The sequence below is a fragment of the Aquarana catesbeiana genome, linkage group LG02 (genome assembly GCF_042186555.1).
Source record: "Aquarana catesbeiana isolate 2022-GZ linkage group LG02, ASM4218655v1, whole genome shotgun sequence".
In the NCBI taxonomy this organism is placed as follows: domain Eukaryota; kingdom Metazoa; phylum Chordata; class Amphibia; order Anura; family Ranidae; genus Aquarana; species Aquarana catesbeiana.
The window spans coordinates 112,422,575-112,439,168 of record NC_133325.1 but is presented as its reverse complement, the minus strand read 5'-3'; the positions used below and the strand labels follow the sequence as shown (position 1 = coordinate 112,439,168).

Sequence of the window (16,594 nt, the reverse complement as noted above, 5' to 3'; positions counted from 1 at the left end):
GTGGTCTCGCATCACGAGGAGGATTCAAGCCTCTGGGGTGTGCAGTACCGCATGTGGCCAGAGGTGCGGGGGCGGTGACGCTCAGAAACACTTCGTTCCCGGCTCCCCCCCCACCTCTGGCCACATGCGGTACTGCATACACTAGCAGTGACACTGGAATAAATTATCTGAGTTTCCATTGATTCCTATGGGGAAACTCACTTTGATATATGCATGCTTTGGATTACAAGCACGCTTCTGGAGCGAATTATGCTCGTAATCCAAGGTATTACTGTAAACAAAAATATTGCTTTTTGACAAACAGAAGTGCAACTTTAAAATATAAAAAAAAAAACTGTAAATGCTATTGGCTGTAATTCCATTGTACATTTTACCTGAATAAAATTACCAACATTAAATATTGAGCGAAAAAAATAAGAAAAGACTTTTTCTTATTTTTTTTTTCTTTCAGCAGCTTAGTGGATGTCCCCTACTTATTCTTATGTGGTAGTGCAGTGTTCATTTTGACCTAGTTTTTTGACTAAAATGCTATTTTAGTTTTAGTTGTATTTTAGTCATCTGAATTGTTCTAGTCTAATAAAGTAGTGTTAATTTAGTTGATGAAAATATTTTCGTCTATAAAATTAGCACTGCTTTGCATGCTATCCCTTAATAATTTTTGTCATTTGTACCAATCATCAGTTATAAATTTTGTGCTTGCACCTGCTCAGTACACTTCTAAAAGATTTGCATATATTGAAATATATCTTCTGTACATGATATTCTGATGTCCTGTGCAGTGTGCACAGCTTGCTATTTACATTAATGACTGTTCCTTATAATTAACTATCATAATAGATTTTGCACTCAAGAAACAAGTTCTTATCTGTCTTACTAATCTGCATTCCCATATCTGTTTTCCAGTAGACCAGTCTCATCCACTTTTGCTAAATTCTGACATTTATACTGAAAACATCCCTTTCAAAGTCCCACTAAGTACATCTAATACAGCATTGGGATACATTTTTCCTGCTTCCCCTCACAAGTAAATGAATGATCAGAGCACAGAAAATACACAGCATGGGAACGCACTATAAAGAAGATTGCCCACACTAAGTGGGTTTACAATGAGTCATTTCCTTCTACACTGCACAAGCTTTTCGTTCGATGCTTTCATATGGCCGTGGTAAATAAAACCTGGATTAGTGAAAAGAACATCCTGTATGTTTCCAAACATGTCTTTTCATCGGATTGCCATTTATGAGATTTTCAGATAAACTTATGAGACTCGTGCCTAAAAGCACTTTCAAAGGATAAGTCAACACAAAACTAAAATGCCATTATTTGGTGTACACTAACTTTACAGAAAGCAATCTATTTTATGAAAGCAGGCTGAGAGCACTACAAGAAAGGACATCATGTGCATGTACAGGGGGTCCCCTAGTTACAAACATCCGACTTACAAACGACTCAGGAAGTGAGAGGAAATCTACCCCTAGGAAGGGAAATTCACTCCTGTAAGAGCTATTATGGGGAAAAGGTATCTCCACTGATGCTTTATCACCAAGGCTTGTTTCCACAACAACCCAAAATTTTCTAAATCCAATTGTCATTGGGACAGAAAGTGAGGTGAAATCTTCTGAAGAGGTGCACAGACAGCAAAACAAATGTCACAGGGGTGTTAATCCTTCCCTATGCTATCCAAAAAGCTTAAAAATAGTTTTTTTGGCTGGGCTGGGGCTACACTTAAATAATGTACCTGTTCCAACTTACAAACAGATTCAACTTAAGAACAAACCTACAGTCCCTAACTTGTTTGTAACCTGGGGACCCCCTGTACTATATCACACTGACACAGACAGATGGGGTTAGTCTCAGACATTGCTGCCTGATGTCAGAATGGTGGGCATTCTAGGTGGTCTATAGGTACAGCTTGGTTGCCTGGAGGAACATAATAAAAGAAAACCTCTACTGAGAAAATATTAAGGCTGCCTTTGCTGTCTTCTCCATCTAAAATTGCTCATTTTCAGGCTGTTGTACTAATCCAAAAGCTTCAAAAGGCAACTTCACTTTTAGTTCTGCCGGCCGGGCCAGAACGACACAAACACAGGCAAGTGGATTCATCGGTTGGAAAGCAGTGCATTATTTCACACCTGTATCTTTGCTCAGATCCACAAGAAACAGAAAGCTTCCCTCCCCTTTTAAATGTAGTAGGTAAAATAATCTCATTCTTTCATTGTTTCCATCTGGTGTATAAACATTAGCAATGTGTGTAGAGCGCAAGAAGTGCAAGTTCATACTTTAGGAAGACCATAGACAACATGGCCGTCCCCCAAGACGCTTTGAACAGATTAGATTGCAATTAAATCTCTTTGGGAGCAGTAGACAACAGTGACTAATTCTTATGCCGCGTACACACGATCGGAATTTCCGACAACATTTGTGCTCTGTGTGTATGCAAGACCAGTTTCAGCCAACATTGGTCGGAAATAAATCCCAGGATTTCGTTGTCGGAATGTCTGATCGTATGTACGCAGCACAAGAAGGAAAAAAAACGTGTTTTCCTCCTGAGAGTCATGTTCTAGAAAGATGTTTTAGAAAGATATATTCACTTTATTGTGTTCCAAAGAGATGTTTTCATCTTCAAAAAAATCAATTTTTTGTTCAATATGAGTAGAATATAGAGAGAAATGTATTTTGATTAGTGCTTTGTAGATTGTGCTAACAGTCCTTTTCTTTACTGGGCTAGATCCATAGCACAGCCGCACCTGGATACTTCTCATAAAGAGCCAGTTCTCTGCTGCAAATACAACAAAGCCTTCCGGCAAGTGGTAACCTGCTCAGAGGGATCAGTAAGTGCTTTTTAGAGGAGCTGAAATTCAGTTGCTAATATTGTCTTTTATTTTTAAGGCTGTAAGTCAGGATCATGGGTTATACAATGACAATAAATTATTACAGAATAGCAATGTTTAATTAGATCACGGGTCTCCAAACTGCGGCCCAAGGGCCGGATGGAGCTTTATCTGGCCCTTGGGGCATTATTCCTCCCAATGATATGAGGCACTATTCCTTCCACTAACGCCAACAATGGGGCACTATTTCTTCCACTGATAAAAATGATGGAGTACTAATCCTCCCCCTAATACCAATGATGAGGCACTACTCTCCCTCCTACTGACCACCAACACTGAGGCTGTGCTTATTCTCACTGACACTGGGCCCGGGGCTTTGTCTACCCCCACTAGCCACAATCCAGCCCCCTTAAAGTCTGATATAGTATATAAATCTGGCCAAATATTGCTGTGTGCCGTCATCCCTTAAATACATAAATAGAACAAATACCCTTCTTGGGAATAGGACTATGAAGGCTCAAACTAAAGAGTATTAACAGGTTAACAGTATTAACAGGAGTATTAAAAGGTTTTGGTCATTTATTGGTACAAAAAAGTTAAAAAGCATCCTAGAATACACATTGATCAGATATATATATATATATATATATATATATATATATATATATATATATATATATATATACAGTGGGGACGGAAAGTATTCAGACCCCCTTAACTTTTTCACTCTTTCTTATATTGCAGCCATTTGCTAAAATCAATTAAGTTAATTTTTTTCCCACATTAATGTATACACAGCACCCCATATTAACAGAAAAACTCAGAATTGTTGACATTTTTGCAGATTTATTAAAAAAGAAAAACTGAAATATCACATGGTCCTAAGTATTCAGACCCTTTGCTGTGACACTCATATATTTAACTCAGGTGCTGTCCATTTCTTCTGATCATCCTTGAGATGGTTCTACGCCTTCATTTGAGTCCAGCTGTGTTTGATTATACTGATTGGACTTGATTAGGAAAGCCACACACCTGTCTATATAAGTCCTTACAGCTCACAGTGCATGTCAGATTAAATGAGAATCATGAGGTCAAAGGAACTGCCTGAAGAGTTCAGAGACAGAATTGTGGCAAGGCACAGATCTGGCCAAGGTTACAAAAAAAAATTTTTGCTGCACTTAAGGTTCCTAAGAGCACAGTGGACACTATAATCCTTAAATGGAAGACGTTTGGGACAACCAGAACCCTTCCTAGAGCTGGTCGTCCAGCCAAACTGAGTTATCGGGGGAGAAGAGCCTTGGTGAGAGAGGTAAGGAAGAACCCAAACATAAGAACACAAGGCGCCACTCTAAGTGCAGAATGCCATAAAATTTATTTAACAAATAAGGAAAGGTGGTACTCACAAAAGTACATGTTAAAAAGCATGTTAGTAATGTTTCTGCAGTGTCCTTAGCAGTTCCTGATCCGGTCTGAGTGGTGCTGGTGTCCGGTGGACAGGCTCGGCGGTGGATGCCGTTGCTTCCTGCCGCTGGAACGCCTACGTTCCAGCGGCAGGAAGCGACGGCATCCACCACCGAGCCTGTCCACCGGAGACCAGCACCACTCAGACCGGATCAGGAACTGCTAAGGACACTGCAGCAACATTACTAACATGCTTTTTAACATGTACTTTTGTGGGTACCACCTTTCCTTATTTGTTAAATAAATTTTATGGCATTCTGCACTTAGAGTGGCGCCTTGTGTTCTTATGTTACAGCACCCAGAGGACTACTTCTTTTCTCTTATCAGGGCAGCCTTCTAACGTGGTCAGTATTTTACAATTATTATGGACATTTTCCAGCTTATATGGACATTATAAAATCTATAATTTTTCACTGATCGACCCATGTTCATCCATCCTCATTTATCATTGGAATTGTTTTTAAATTTATTTTAATCCCTATCTTTAATATACCCCTCATATTTCCTTTACTGGTTGTCAGTCTATAACTGTGTTGGGCTCAGTGCTCACTTTCACCTGTTATAAGGAAGAACCCAAAGATCACTGTGGCTGCGCTCCAGAGATGCAGTCGGGAGATGGGAGAAAGTTGTAGAAAGTCAACCATCACTGCAGCCCTCCACCAGTCGTGGCTTTATGGCAGAGTGGCCCGACGGAAGCCTCTCCTCAGTGCAAGACACATGAAAGCCCGCATGGAGTTTGCTAAAAAACACCTGAAGGACTCCAAGATGGTGAGAAATAAGATTCTCTGGTCTGATGAGACCAAGATAGAACTTTTTGGCCTTAATTCTAAGCGGTATGTGTGGAGAAAACCAGGCACTGCTCATCACCTGTTCAATACAGTCCCAACAGTGAAGCATGGTGGTGGCAGCATTATGCTGTGGGGGTGTTTTACAGCTGCAGGGACAGGAAGACTGCTTGCAATCGAGGGAAAGATGAATGCGGCCAAGTACAGGGATATCCTGGACGAGTGCTCAGGACCTCAGACTGGGCCGAAGGTCTACCTTCCAACAAGACAATGACCCTAAGCACACAGCTAAAATAACAAAGGAGTGGCTTCACAACAACTCTGTGACTGTTCTTGAATGGCCCACCCAGAGCCCTGACTTAAACCCAATTAAGCATCTCTGGAGAGACCTAAAAATGGCTGTCCACCAACGTTTACCATCCAACCTGACAGAACTGGAGAGGATCTGCAAGGAGGAATGGCAGAGGATCCCCAAATCCAGGTGTGAAAAACTTGTTGCATCATTCCCAAAAAGTCTTATGGCTGTATTAGATCAAAAGAGTGCTTCTACTAAATACTGAGCAAAGGGTCTGAATACTTAGGACCATGTGATATTTCAGTTTTTCTTTTTTAATAAATCTGCAAAAATGTCAACGATTCTGTTTTTCTGTCAATATGGGGTGATGTGTGTACATTAATATATATATATATATATATATATATATATATATATATATATATATATATATACCGTATCTCACACAAAAGCGAGTACACCCCTCATATTTTTGTGAATATTTTATTATATCTTTTCATGTGACAACACTGAAGAAATTACACTTTGCTACAATGTAAAGTAGTGAGTGTACAGCTTGTATAACAGTGTAAATTTGCTGTCCCCTCAAAATAACTCAACCTATAGCCATTATTGTCTAAACCGCTGGCAACAAAAGTGAGTACACCCCTAAGTGAAAATGTCCAAATTGGGCCCAATTAGCCGTTTGTGTGTCATGTGACTTGTTAATGTTACAAGGTCTCAGGTGTGAATGGGGAGCAGGTGCGTTAAATTTGGTGTTATCGCTCTCACTCTCATACTGGTCGCTGGAAGTTCAACAAGGCCCCTCATAGCAAAGAACTCTCTGAGGATCTGAAAAAAAGAATTGTTGCTCTACATAAAGCTGGCCTAGGCTATAAGAAGATTGCCAAGACCTTGAAACTGAGCTGCAGCATGATGGCCAAGACCATACAGTTGTTTAACAGGACAGGTTCCACTCAGAACAGGCCTCGCCATGGTCGACCAAAGGAGTTGAGTGCACATGCTCAGCGTCTTATCCAGAGGTTGGCTTTGGGAAATGAGTGCTGCCAGCATTGCTGCAGAGGTTAAAGGGGTGGGGGGTCAGCCTGTCAGTGCTCAGACCATACACACTGCATCAAATTGGTCTGCATGGCTGTCGTCCCAGAAGGAAGCCTCTTCTAAAGATGATGCACAAGAAAGCCCACAAACAGTTTGCTGAAGACAAGCAGACTAAGGACATTGATTATTGGAACCATGTCCTGTGGTCTGATTAGACCAAGATAAACTTATTTGGTTCAGATGGTGTCAAGCGTGTGTGCCAGCAACCAGGTGAGGAGTACAAAGACAAGTGTGTACTGTGACATACTGAAGCAGAGCATGATCCCCTCCCTTCAGAGACTGGGCCACAGGACAGTATTCCAACATAACGACCCCAAACACACCTCCAAGATGACCACTGCCTTGCTAAAGAAGCTGAGGGTAAAGGGGATTTACTGGCCAAGCATGTCTCCAGACCTAAACCCTATTGAGCATCTGTCGGGCATCCTCAAACGGAAGGTAGAGGAGCACAAGATCTCTAACTTCCACCAGCTCCGTAATGTCGACATGGAGGAGTGGAAGAGGAAGTGGCAGCCTGTGAAGCTCTGAACTCCATGGCCAAGAGGGTGTGGGCAGTGCTGGAAAATAATGGTGGCTTCACAAAATATTGACAGTTTGGGCCCAGTTTGGACATTTCCACTTAGGGGTGTACTCACTTTTGTTGCCTGTGGTTTAGACATTAATGGCTGTGTGTTGAGTTATTTTGAGGGGACAGCAAATTTACACTGTTATACAAGCTGTACACTCACTACTTTACATTGTAGCAAAGTGTCATTTCTTCAGTGTTGTCACATGAAAAGATATAATAAAATAGTTACAAAAATGTGAGGGGTGTACACTATAAATACATATATATATATATATATATATATATATATATATATATATATATATATATATATATATGTATTACAGAAATGAAATGAGAGAACAGTGATTATCGGGGAGCAGTCCCAAAGGGATATAGATGAAGACATCTGACACATTTCGAGGATTCTTCTTCAGAGGTGTCTGTAGCAGGAAAACACTGCCTAACAATGGAGATATATGAAAGGATATCAACCGCTGCATATAAAACCAGGAATAGTTTCTTAAGTCACCAGCATAGAGGGAGGCGAATGCCACAGGGGCTCACCTGCTGAGGTCTGCCATCAAGGCCATAAAACGAGAAGCTTAATTGACATTGGTGTAGTACAGTAGTACCTTGGATTGCGAGCACTGCTGGTGTATGCAGTACTGTATGTGGCTAGAGGTGCTGGTGGCTCCCAGCGCTTCCTGGAGAACTCAGATGTCCAGAGACACTAGCAGACACACTTGGGAACTGTTGACACTTTTGGGTGCTCCGACGCACATTACGCCCGCCCAACCCAGCTAGGAGTGTCTCCGAGCATCTCCGAGTTCTCCACGAAGCACTGGGAGCCACCAGCGCCTGCGGACCTCTTGCCACATGCAGTACTGCACACACCAGCAGGTTTACTACATGAATTGTACTGTAAGTATATCAAGTCAGCGCTCACATATCAAGTGAAAACTTTTAAAAAAATGTTGCTCGTCTTTCAAAACGCTTGTATACCACGTTACTCGCAAACTGAGGCATTACTGTATAAGAAAATTGATAGATGCTTATAGATGCTAATAGAAGGCTATGAGGATCTGAGAAGAAGCCAGCTGGTCAGGACACCCTCTCAGATAGTGAGTCAGGTCATATATGGGTAAAAGACCTCCCGAGTAGATATCTTCAGTCTTATGGAAGATCCTTTAGTTAGACATGGCATCTGCAGCACAGCAGCACTAAGCAGAACCTAATACCAATGATGGGGGACTACTCCCTCTCCTACTGACCACCAACACTGAGGCTGTGTTTATTCTCACTGATTCTGGGCCCGGGCATTTTCTACCCCCACTGGCCACAATCTGGCCCTCCTAAGGTCTGAAGGACATTAAACTGGCCCTTTGTTTGAAGAATTTGGATTTCCCTGGTTTAGATGGACTGTTTAGCAATGGCATTGTGTATGGAAACTGATTTTTGCTTTTTTTGCAGGTAGTTCGAATTTGGGATTTTGAGACTGGGAAACAAGCTTTTGAATTTAATGATGCTCATGGAGATGCTGGTATCACATGTATGACCTTTGACCCAAGTGGAAGAAGGTATGTTACAGGAACACTGAACTCTGCGTTACTCCTGACCGTTGAACTTTATGTTATATACTCCTGACCACTGCACTTTGCCTTACATACTACTGACCTCTGAACTCTGCGTTAATTACTCCTGCCTCGATCCCCCCTCCCCCGTAATCTGCTTTACTTACTCCTGACCCCTGCACTGTGCATTACATACTACTGACCTCAATAGTACTTACTCCTGACCCCTGCACTGTGCCTTACATACTACTGACCTCAAGATTACTTACTCCTGACCCCTGCACTCTGCGTTACATACTACTGAATTCTGGGCTCCGTGTTGCTTACTCCTGACCCCCGCACTCTTCCTTTGTTACTCCTGACCCCTACATTCTCCGTTACATTCTAGTGACCTCTAAACATTGTGATACTTACTACTGACCTTTGAATTCCTCAAACCTTCCTTACTTTTGCACAGGGCTTCCCTAGGTTATCTCCCTAACAAAAAAGGACACTGTAGTCAGATGTTCTTGATCTCTATCATGTTGTTCAGGCTGTTCTCCACTTTTCCATGCTTGCCTACCCCTGCTCCATTCGCTCGGGCTGCCGGGGGGCAGTAAAAACAAGGAGTTAAGTCCCCAAAACATCTCGACGTTTGACTATTCAGGTCAATGGGGGCATGCTGCAACTGCTAGCAAACCCTTGATTGCTTTTCAGAGCGACTACTAGTGTAAATCTAGTCTAAAGCATAAATCTTTGAGAAACTTTGCACTTTTGCTTTAAGGGTTTTTGGCATGTTATAGCTGTCATTCAAAGCATTAAAATTACACTTCAATTACTGAATTCCTTGTTCATTTTTACAGAACACTGAATACATTGCATTGTTTTCAATTGATTTTATTGAGCCATAAGCCTTAAAGTGATTATAAAGACAGAAGTTTTTTTTACCTTAAAGTAGAACTATAGGCAAAACTTTATTTTTTATTTTGGATAGAGTAAGGGTTATAACCCCTGACAGATTTTTTTTTTCCTATCTCTGTCCCATTGCAGAGATTTCTCTTCACTTCCTATCCCATAGCCAAATAGCCAAAGTGAGAGGAAATCCCTGCAAATAAAGGAAATTCCCTGGGGACCTCCAGGTCACCAGAACTAGTGCCCCATTTGTAAGATTTCCCCCCTATTAGTTCTCTGGGGAGGACCCAAAATTTGGGATTTTCTTTTACATTCACCTTCAATGATAATGGTAAACAGGACAAATAGAGAGGGTGAATCTCCCTAACAGGGGCACAGACAGCAATAAAAACTGGCAGGTGTTCTGATCACTCTATCCTAAACAAAAAAAATAAAAAATGTTTTGCTTTTAGTTATACTTTAATGCATTCTCTGCATTAGGGTAGAACACCTTCTGCAAGCAGCTTCCCCCCCCACCCCAATATTTTTACCTGAGCCTGATCTCAATCCAGAAATGTGCATGAGAGCAGAGGCTCTCTCGGCTCTCTCTCTCTCCTCACTGGCTCAGACACAGGAACCATTGGCTCCTGCTGCTGTGAGGAGGGAGTGTGGGGTGGGGCCAAGGCGCATGTCTAATGGACACACAGAGCAGGATCGGGAGAAAGAACGCACAAATGCCCCCCTAGAAGACGACTTACTATGGGGACACTTAGCGGGGGGAGGAGCCAGGAGTACTGACGGGGGACCTGAGATTAGGAGAATCGGGGCTGCCCTGTGCTAAAGCATTGCACAGAGCAGGTAAGTATAACATGTTTGTTATTTTTTCCATAAAATGTTATCTTTTACGATCACTTTAATATTTGTAATTTTAATACATGAAACTAAAGATACCAAAATACTGCAATGTCACACCGCTGACATCAAAGCCACTCTGCTCAAAATTCCTTGTAATCAAAACAGAATTTAAGTGCCAAACAATGGTAAATATGTTAACAAATGGTAGCCATAAATGTTACAACAAGAGTCTTTATTCAACATGATGACAGAATTTCATCTCGCATGAACAAATTTCATAAAGTGAGTGGATCAATCAAAAATTGAGCATTAGTTATATACTGTCTAATAAACATTTTGCATTTACTAGGTTGATCACTGGAGCAAGGGATGGCTGTCTAAAAGTGTGGAATTACAATAACGGACAGTGCCTGCACACCCTGAGAAGAGGTAAACAATTGCTTCCTGTATGTCCCTACAGTGACAGATGTTTTACCATGTGGTAAAATGTCTGTCACCACATATTGTGTAAATTATTCTTTAAATATGAAGGTATTTGTTCTTTTTAGAAAGGAACATTTGTTTTTCTAATAAAGGAATTGTCAAAAACTGTCTGTGTTTTTATTTCTTTTTGACACTTTTTTGGTGAATGAGTAGGGGTACAATGTATACCCCCTCCACCCCCTCAACCACTGGCCAGGGTCATGAGTCCCTTGTCCCTGTCACAATGGGGACAAGGTACTTTGGTGTGGAAAGGGCAAAACATTTTAGTGTGTCTGGTATGGATTGGGGGGGACCCCACGCCGTTTTCTCCCTGGTTTTCTAATGCCAGCAGTCGGCTTCCCGGCCCACTCTTTTAAGCGATTGTAAATTGCAGAAGTAAAAAAATAAATAAACACCTGCAAGGCAATGGCATAATGTGTTAGTATGCATCGCATACTAGCATACTATGAAATACTCACCTTGGAACAAAGTTCTCCACTGTACTGTCACCGCTGAGAAGGCTGACATATTCCCCCAGTCTTTTTTCTGGGTTTGCGTGCTCCAGCCAATCACATATGTTACATAGTCTGGCTAAAAAAGACACAAGTACATCCAGTTCAACCAATAAAAGGAAAAAAAAAAATTATATATATATATATATATATATATATATATATATATATATATATATATATATATATATATACACACACACATAAATACATACATACATACACGCACACATGTATAGTCCTATATATATATATATATATATACAATCCTATAACCACAGTTGATCCAGAGGCAGGCAAAAAAAACAGCTCTTGGGGAGTCTATTCCACATTTTCACAGCTCTTACTGTGAAGAAGCTTTTCCGTGATTGACATGCTGGGCCTTCAGAGCGCATGCGCCAGTGATGTCAATGGCTGCATGCAGGGTGAATATCTCCTAAACAGTGCAGGTTTAGGAGATATTAATTTTACCTACAGGTAAGCCTTATTATAGGCTTACCTGTAGGTAAAAATGACCAAGTGGGGTTTACTACCACTTTAATAACCAGCTAAAACTCACACTGGACATAATGTACTAATGTGCCGCAACCGCACTGCAAACATGCCGCAATTGCATGCCGGTGCGGTTGCGGCACGTTACCATAGACCCATAGGGGGTTATTTACTAAAGGAAAATCCACTTTGCACTGTAAGTGCACTTGGAAGTAAAGTCGCTGTAGATCTGAGGGGAACATGCAAGGAAAATAAAAAACAGCATTTTAGCTTGCACATGATTGGATGATAAAATCAGCAGAGCTTCCCCTCATTTCAGATCTACCCCTTAGATTCAGAGCTACTGCACTTCCAAGTGCACTTGCAGAGCAAAGTGGATTTGCCTTTCGTAAATAACCCCCATAGACTTGAATGGAAGGCTTTGAAAGGCTTCGAACGGCTCCAGACTCGACATGAGGCTTTAAATTTGAAGCAATTCGACACAATGATATGCTAACGCTTCATGTTTTTATAGTGTGAACAGCACTGTGTGCTGTCCATTGTATAATTTCCTGCTTTCAACGCCAACCGGATATTTGCATGTGAATGTTGTATTGAAGTTAGATTGTGGAAGAGTTGCAAGATATTCTTTGATTTTAAACAACAGTTAATCTTCAAACACCTAAATCTTTCACAAGCTAATCAGCTAGATCTGCTGTAGTGACATGCATAGAGGACTACACCGGACTTGAAAAGCCTAACTGCGCCCACACTGCAAGGGTTTCCTAGCTTGCTTTGTCTAGGGAAGAGAACAGACAGTATTGTACTTACTTGATTCTCAGCTTCCCTGGCAGATGGCACTCCCCATGCTCCAGCAGTGGACTGTCCCTAAATGTTATCATGTCCAATACTGGGCTATAGATGCTGCTTTGGTCTTGATGATATCAGGACCCTAGACTGCTGCAGAATGGAGAAGAAGTCTAGCTGCTGGGAGGAGTGGAGGATCGGGTAAGTAAATCTTTTCTTGTTCCCCTAGACCACGGGTCTCCAAACTTTCCAAACAAAGGGCCAGTTTACTGTCCTCCAGACTTTACGGGGGCTGGACTGTGGCCATTGGGAGTAAAAATGATCCTGGTGTTAGTGGGATTAAACAATGCATCTTTGGTATTAGGGGGAAGAACAGTGCCCTATTGCTGGTGTCAGTGGGAGGAATAGTGCCCCATCTTTGGTGTTAGTGGGAGGAATAGTGCCCCATTGTTGGTGTCAGTGGGAGGAATAGTGCCCCAACATTGGTGTCGGTGGGAGGAATAGTGTCCTATCATTGGTGTCAGTGGGAGAATCAGTGCCCCATCATTGATGCCAGTGGGAGGAAAGTGCCCCATCATTGGTGTCGGTGGGAGGAATAGTGCCCCATCATTGGTGTCAGTGGGAGGAATAGTGCTATATCATTGGTGTCAGTGGGAGAATCAGTGCCCCATCATTGGTGTCAGTAGGAGAAATAGTGCCCCATCATTGGTGTCAGTGGAAGGGATAGTACCCTATCATTGGTGTCAGTGGGAGGAAGAGTGCCCCATCATTGGTGTCAGTGGAAGGGATAGTACCCCATCATTGGTGTCAGTGGGAGGAAGAGGTCCTCATTGTTGGTGTTAGTGGGAGAATTAATGCTCCATTGTTGGCGTCAATGGGAGAAATAGTGCCCCATTGTTAATCTCAGTAGCATAAATATTGCCCCATTATTGGTGTCAGTGGAAGGAATAGTGCCTTTTTATCAGTGGATAGAAAAGTGCCCCAAGGGCAGGATAAAGGCAAGCAAAGGGCTGTATCCGGGCCCCCGGCCGCAGTTTGAAGACCCCTGCCCTAGACCAAGATGAGCAGTGCAGGCACAGCCCCACTGCAGAGGATTATTTTTTAGTTGCCCAGATTTAGTCTTTAAACATGATATTATCACAATTCACCAACAGAAAAACCAAGTGTTTGCTGTCCGTAACCCCTTATGCAGCTTTCTTTACCATTGATACACTGGTACTCTTTAGGGGGAACAGGGGGAACATACACAGGGATTCACATCTGGGTGCAGCTTCTATATGTGAGAGGGCATGTGAAGAGTCAGTTGGAATTAATAGAGGCAATGTAAACTTGTGTTGATGTCATTGCGATCTGATTTAATATCCCTTTAATCTTTTTCAGCAAACAAGTCTGATGAGATCTGTGACTGCACATATATAGAAATAAATAGAAACAAGTAAGATCATTTATTTACAACTGTGTATACTACAGTATGGATATACTACTTTTATTTGTTTTGCCTTTTGCCTCCTTCAAGACAGCTCTTTAATACATACATAGTTCCCCATGTTTCGTCTCTTTTATAAATGCTGAAATTACTGAAAAATACTAAACGTGACAGAAATTCAGAAGCTCCTAATGTCATGTAGTGTAGTAGGCTGGTGGCAACACTGCATTTGATTGACTAAATTCCTAAGCACTGTTGTCAGCCCCATCTGAGTTCGCCCCGGAAGAATTTACCCCCTTCCTGACCAGAGCATTTTCCTGCGACTCGGCACTGCAACGCTTTAACTGACAATTGCGATGTCGTGTGACGTTGTACCCAAACAAAATTAACGTCCTTTTTTTCCCACAAATAGAGCTTTCTTTTGGTGGTATTTGATGGCCTCTGCGGTTTTTATTTTTTTCCCTATAGACAGAAAGAGCGACAATTTTGAAAAAAACGCATTATTTTTTACTTTTTGCTATAATAAATATCCCCCAAAAATATATAAAAAAAACTATTTTTTTCCTCAGTTTAGGCCGATATGTATTCTTCTACATATTTTTGGTAAAAAAATCGCAATAAGCATATATTGATTGGTTTGCGCAAAAGTTATAGCGTCTACAAAATAGGGGATAGATTTATAGCATTTTTATTATTTTTTTTTTTTACTAGTAATGGCGGCGATCTGCGATTTTTATCGTGACTGCGACATTATGGCGGGCACATCAGACAATTTTGACACATTTTTGGAACCATTGGCATTAATACAGCGATCAGTGTGATTAAAAATGCATTGATTACTGTAAAAATGTCAATGGCAGTGAAGGGGTTAACACTAGGGGGTGGTGAAGGGGTTAACTGTGTTCCCTGGGAGGTGATTCTTACTGAAGTGGGAGGGACTAACTACAGGAAGTAACAGATCGTGGTTCCTAGCTAATAGGAACACACGATCTGTCACACCTGTCAGAACAGAACAGGGAAGTGTGTGTTTACACACACTCGTCCCTGTTCTGTGTCTCCAGCACACGATCGCTCTTGGCCGGCGATCTTTGGCCGCGAGCATTGGCACACCCGCTGTGCAGCAGGCACGCGTGCGCCTGCTTTCCGGACCCCGCAAGCCCACGTACAGTTACGTGGTTTCTCGCAGGGGAGCTAACCTGCTGCAGTAAAACTGCGGCGGCTGGTCCAGAAGCGGTTAAAGTGTAATTCCACCTTGCAGCCAAACTGGACTAGCACCTACTTTGTATTTGTTACATGCCCCCATTTACATAGCAAAACATGAAAAAGATATTTAAAAATCGAAGCTTACTTTTTTTAGATGTTCTATTCTGGACCCTCCAGCAATAAAAAATCCTAAGTAGTTCTCTTTGTTTATGAGGGGGCTGGGCGGCTGTGTTTGCCTTTATCCTGTCTGTACTGTGCAGGCAGATCTTCATTATCAATTGTAACTAGATTTTAACACTGTCTGTCCTAACAAAGGGTTTAAAGTGTAGAGGTTGAGCTTCTAGCATTGTACGTTAATGAAGACAGACTTGGGACAGGCTCATTATAACATTGTTCAAAAAGCCAAAAAAACCAAGCAGTCAGCCATGACAATACCTCACAAGAAACATCCAAAAGGTGAGAATTTAAAAAAAAAAAAAAAAAAAGAATTATGCAAGCTGCAAAAAGGGAAACACATTGCAAACATATAGTGGGGCTTTCTCAAATATGACTACAAGAGTTTGCTTTAAACCTTTGGCTGCCAGGTTCTGACATCATACATACCTGCATTCCCCCTTCTGCTATAAGCTCAGGGTCACTTCAGTGATCCGCAGATCAGAGCTGTTGACTTAAAATTTGACACTCTCCCCACCATCTGCTGCCGCCACCACCCTTGATGTTTTTCCCCACTGCTCCCCCCCCTCCACAAACTGCCCCCCCTCCACCCCATCGTCATTCTGATTCCTGCCTTTCCCACAGCACAGATGCCCACTGCACTAATCAGGTGGATATCAATTCAATGGTACTTTTATGAATAGAAAATCCTAAAATATATTACTTATCTCACATATTACCTACAGTATGTGTGCCACCTTCAGGCTGTTGTATGCACAATTTCCTATGCGCAGGCCCATTGAGACAGGACAGGCAAAACAAGCAATTGCCTGGGGCCCCAGCCGCGCCGCCAGCCGCCGCTTGCTATAAGCTGCAGCCTGTAGCGTGGCCGAGCTCCTCTTCCTTCCTCCTGCAGTCCACACGGTACAGGACTCAGGAGATTCAGTTTCCTGTTCCCGGCCGGACTGTCAGGAAGTGCACACACTGAGTGCTCACTTCCTTTCAGTTTGGCCGGCCGAGAACAGAAAAGTAATCTCTTGCCGCTCGGTATGCGGTAGGGAGGGGGGTTAAAAAGAACACAGGGGGGGAGTAGTAAGGGGGGCTTTGCGTGCGTGCATGCGGGGGGGTTGGGGGGCCTCCATATCCATTTTACTTGGGGCCCCCAAATTTCTTCAAACGGCCCTGCCTATGCGTTATTATTTCTTTTTTCTTTTAATACTTATTACACAGTCAAATCATAATCT

The 16,594-nt window shown here is 42.1% G+C and overlaps 1 protein-coding gene across 2 annotated transcripts in view; it reads left to right on the top strand.

The window, feature by feature from the left end:
- Positions 1-16,594, top strand: part of LOC141127143 (cilia- and flagella-associated protein 337-like) — a 238,643-nt gene that overhangs the window by 130,714 nt on the left and 91,335 nt on the right. For both annotated transcript variants that reach the window (XM_073613357.1, XM_073613358.1), the window contains exons 16-19: positions 2,729-2,831; positions 8,491-8,597; positions 10,666-10,745; positions 13,949-14,003. In XM_073613357.1, coding sequence (XP_073469458.1) covers positions 2,729-2,831; positions 8,491-8,597; positions 10,666-10,745; positions 13,949-14,003 — 345 coding nt within the window. The remainder of the gene's footprint in view (positions 1-2,728; positions 2,832-8,490; positions 8,598-10,665; positions 10,746-13,948; positions 14,004-16,594) is intronic.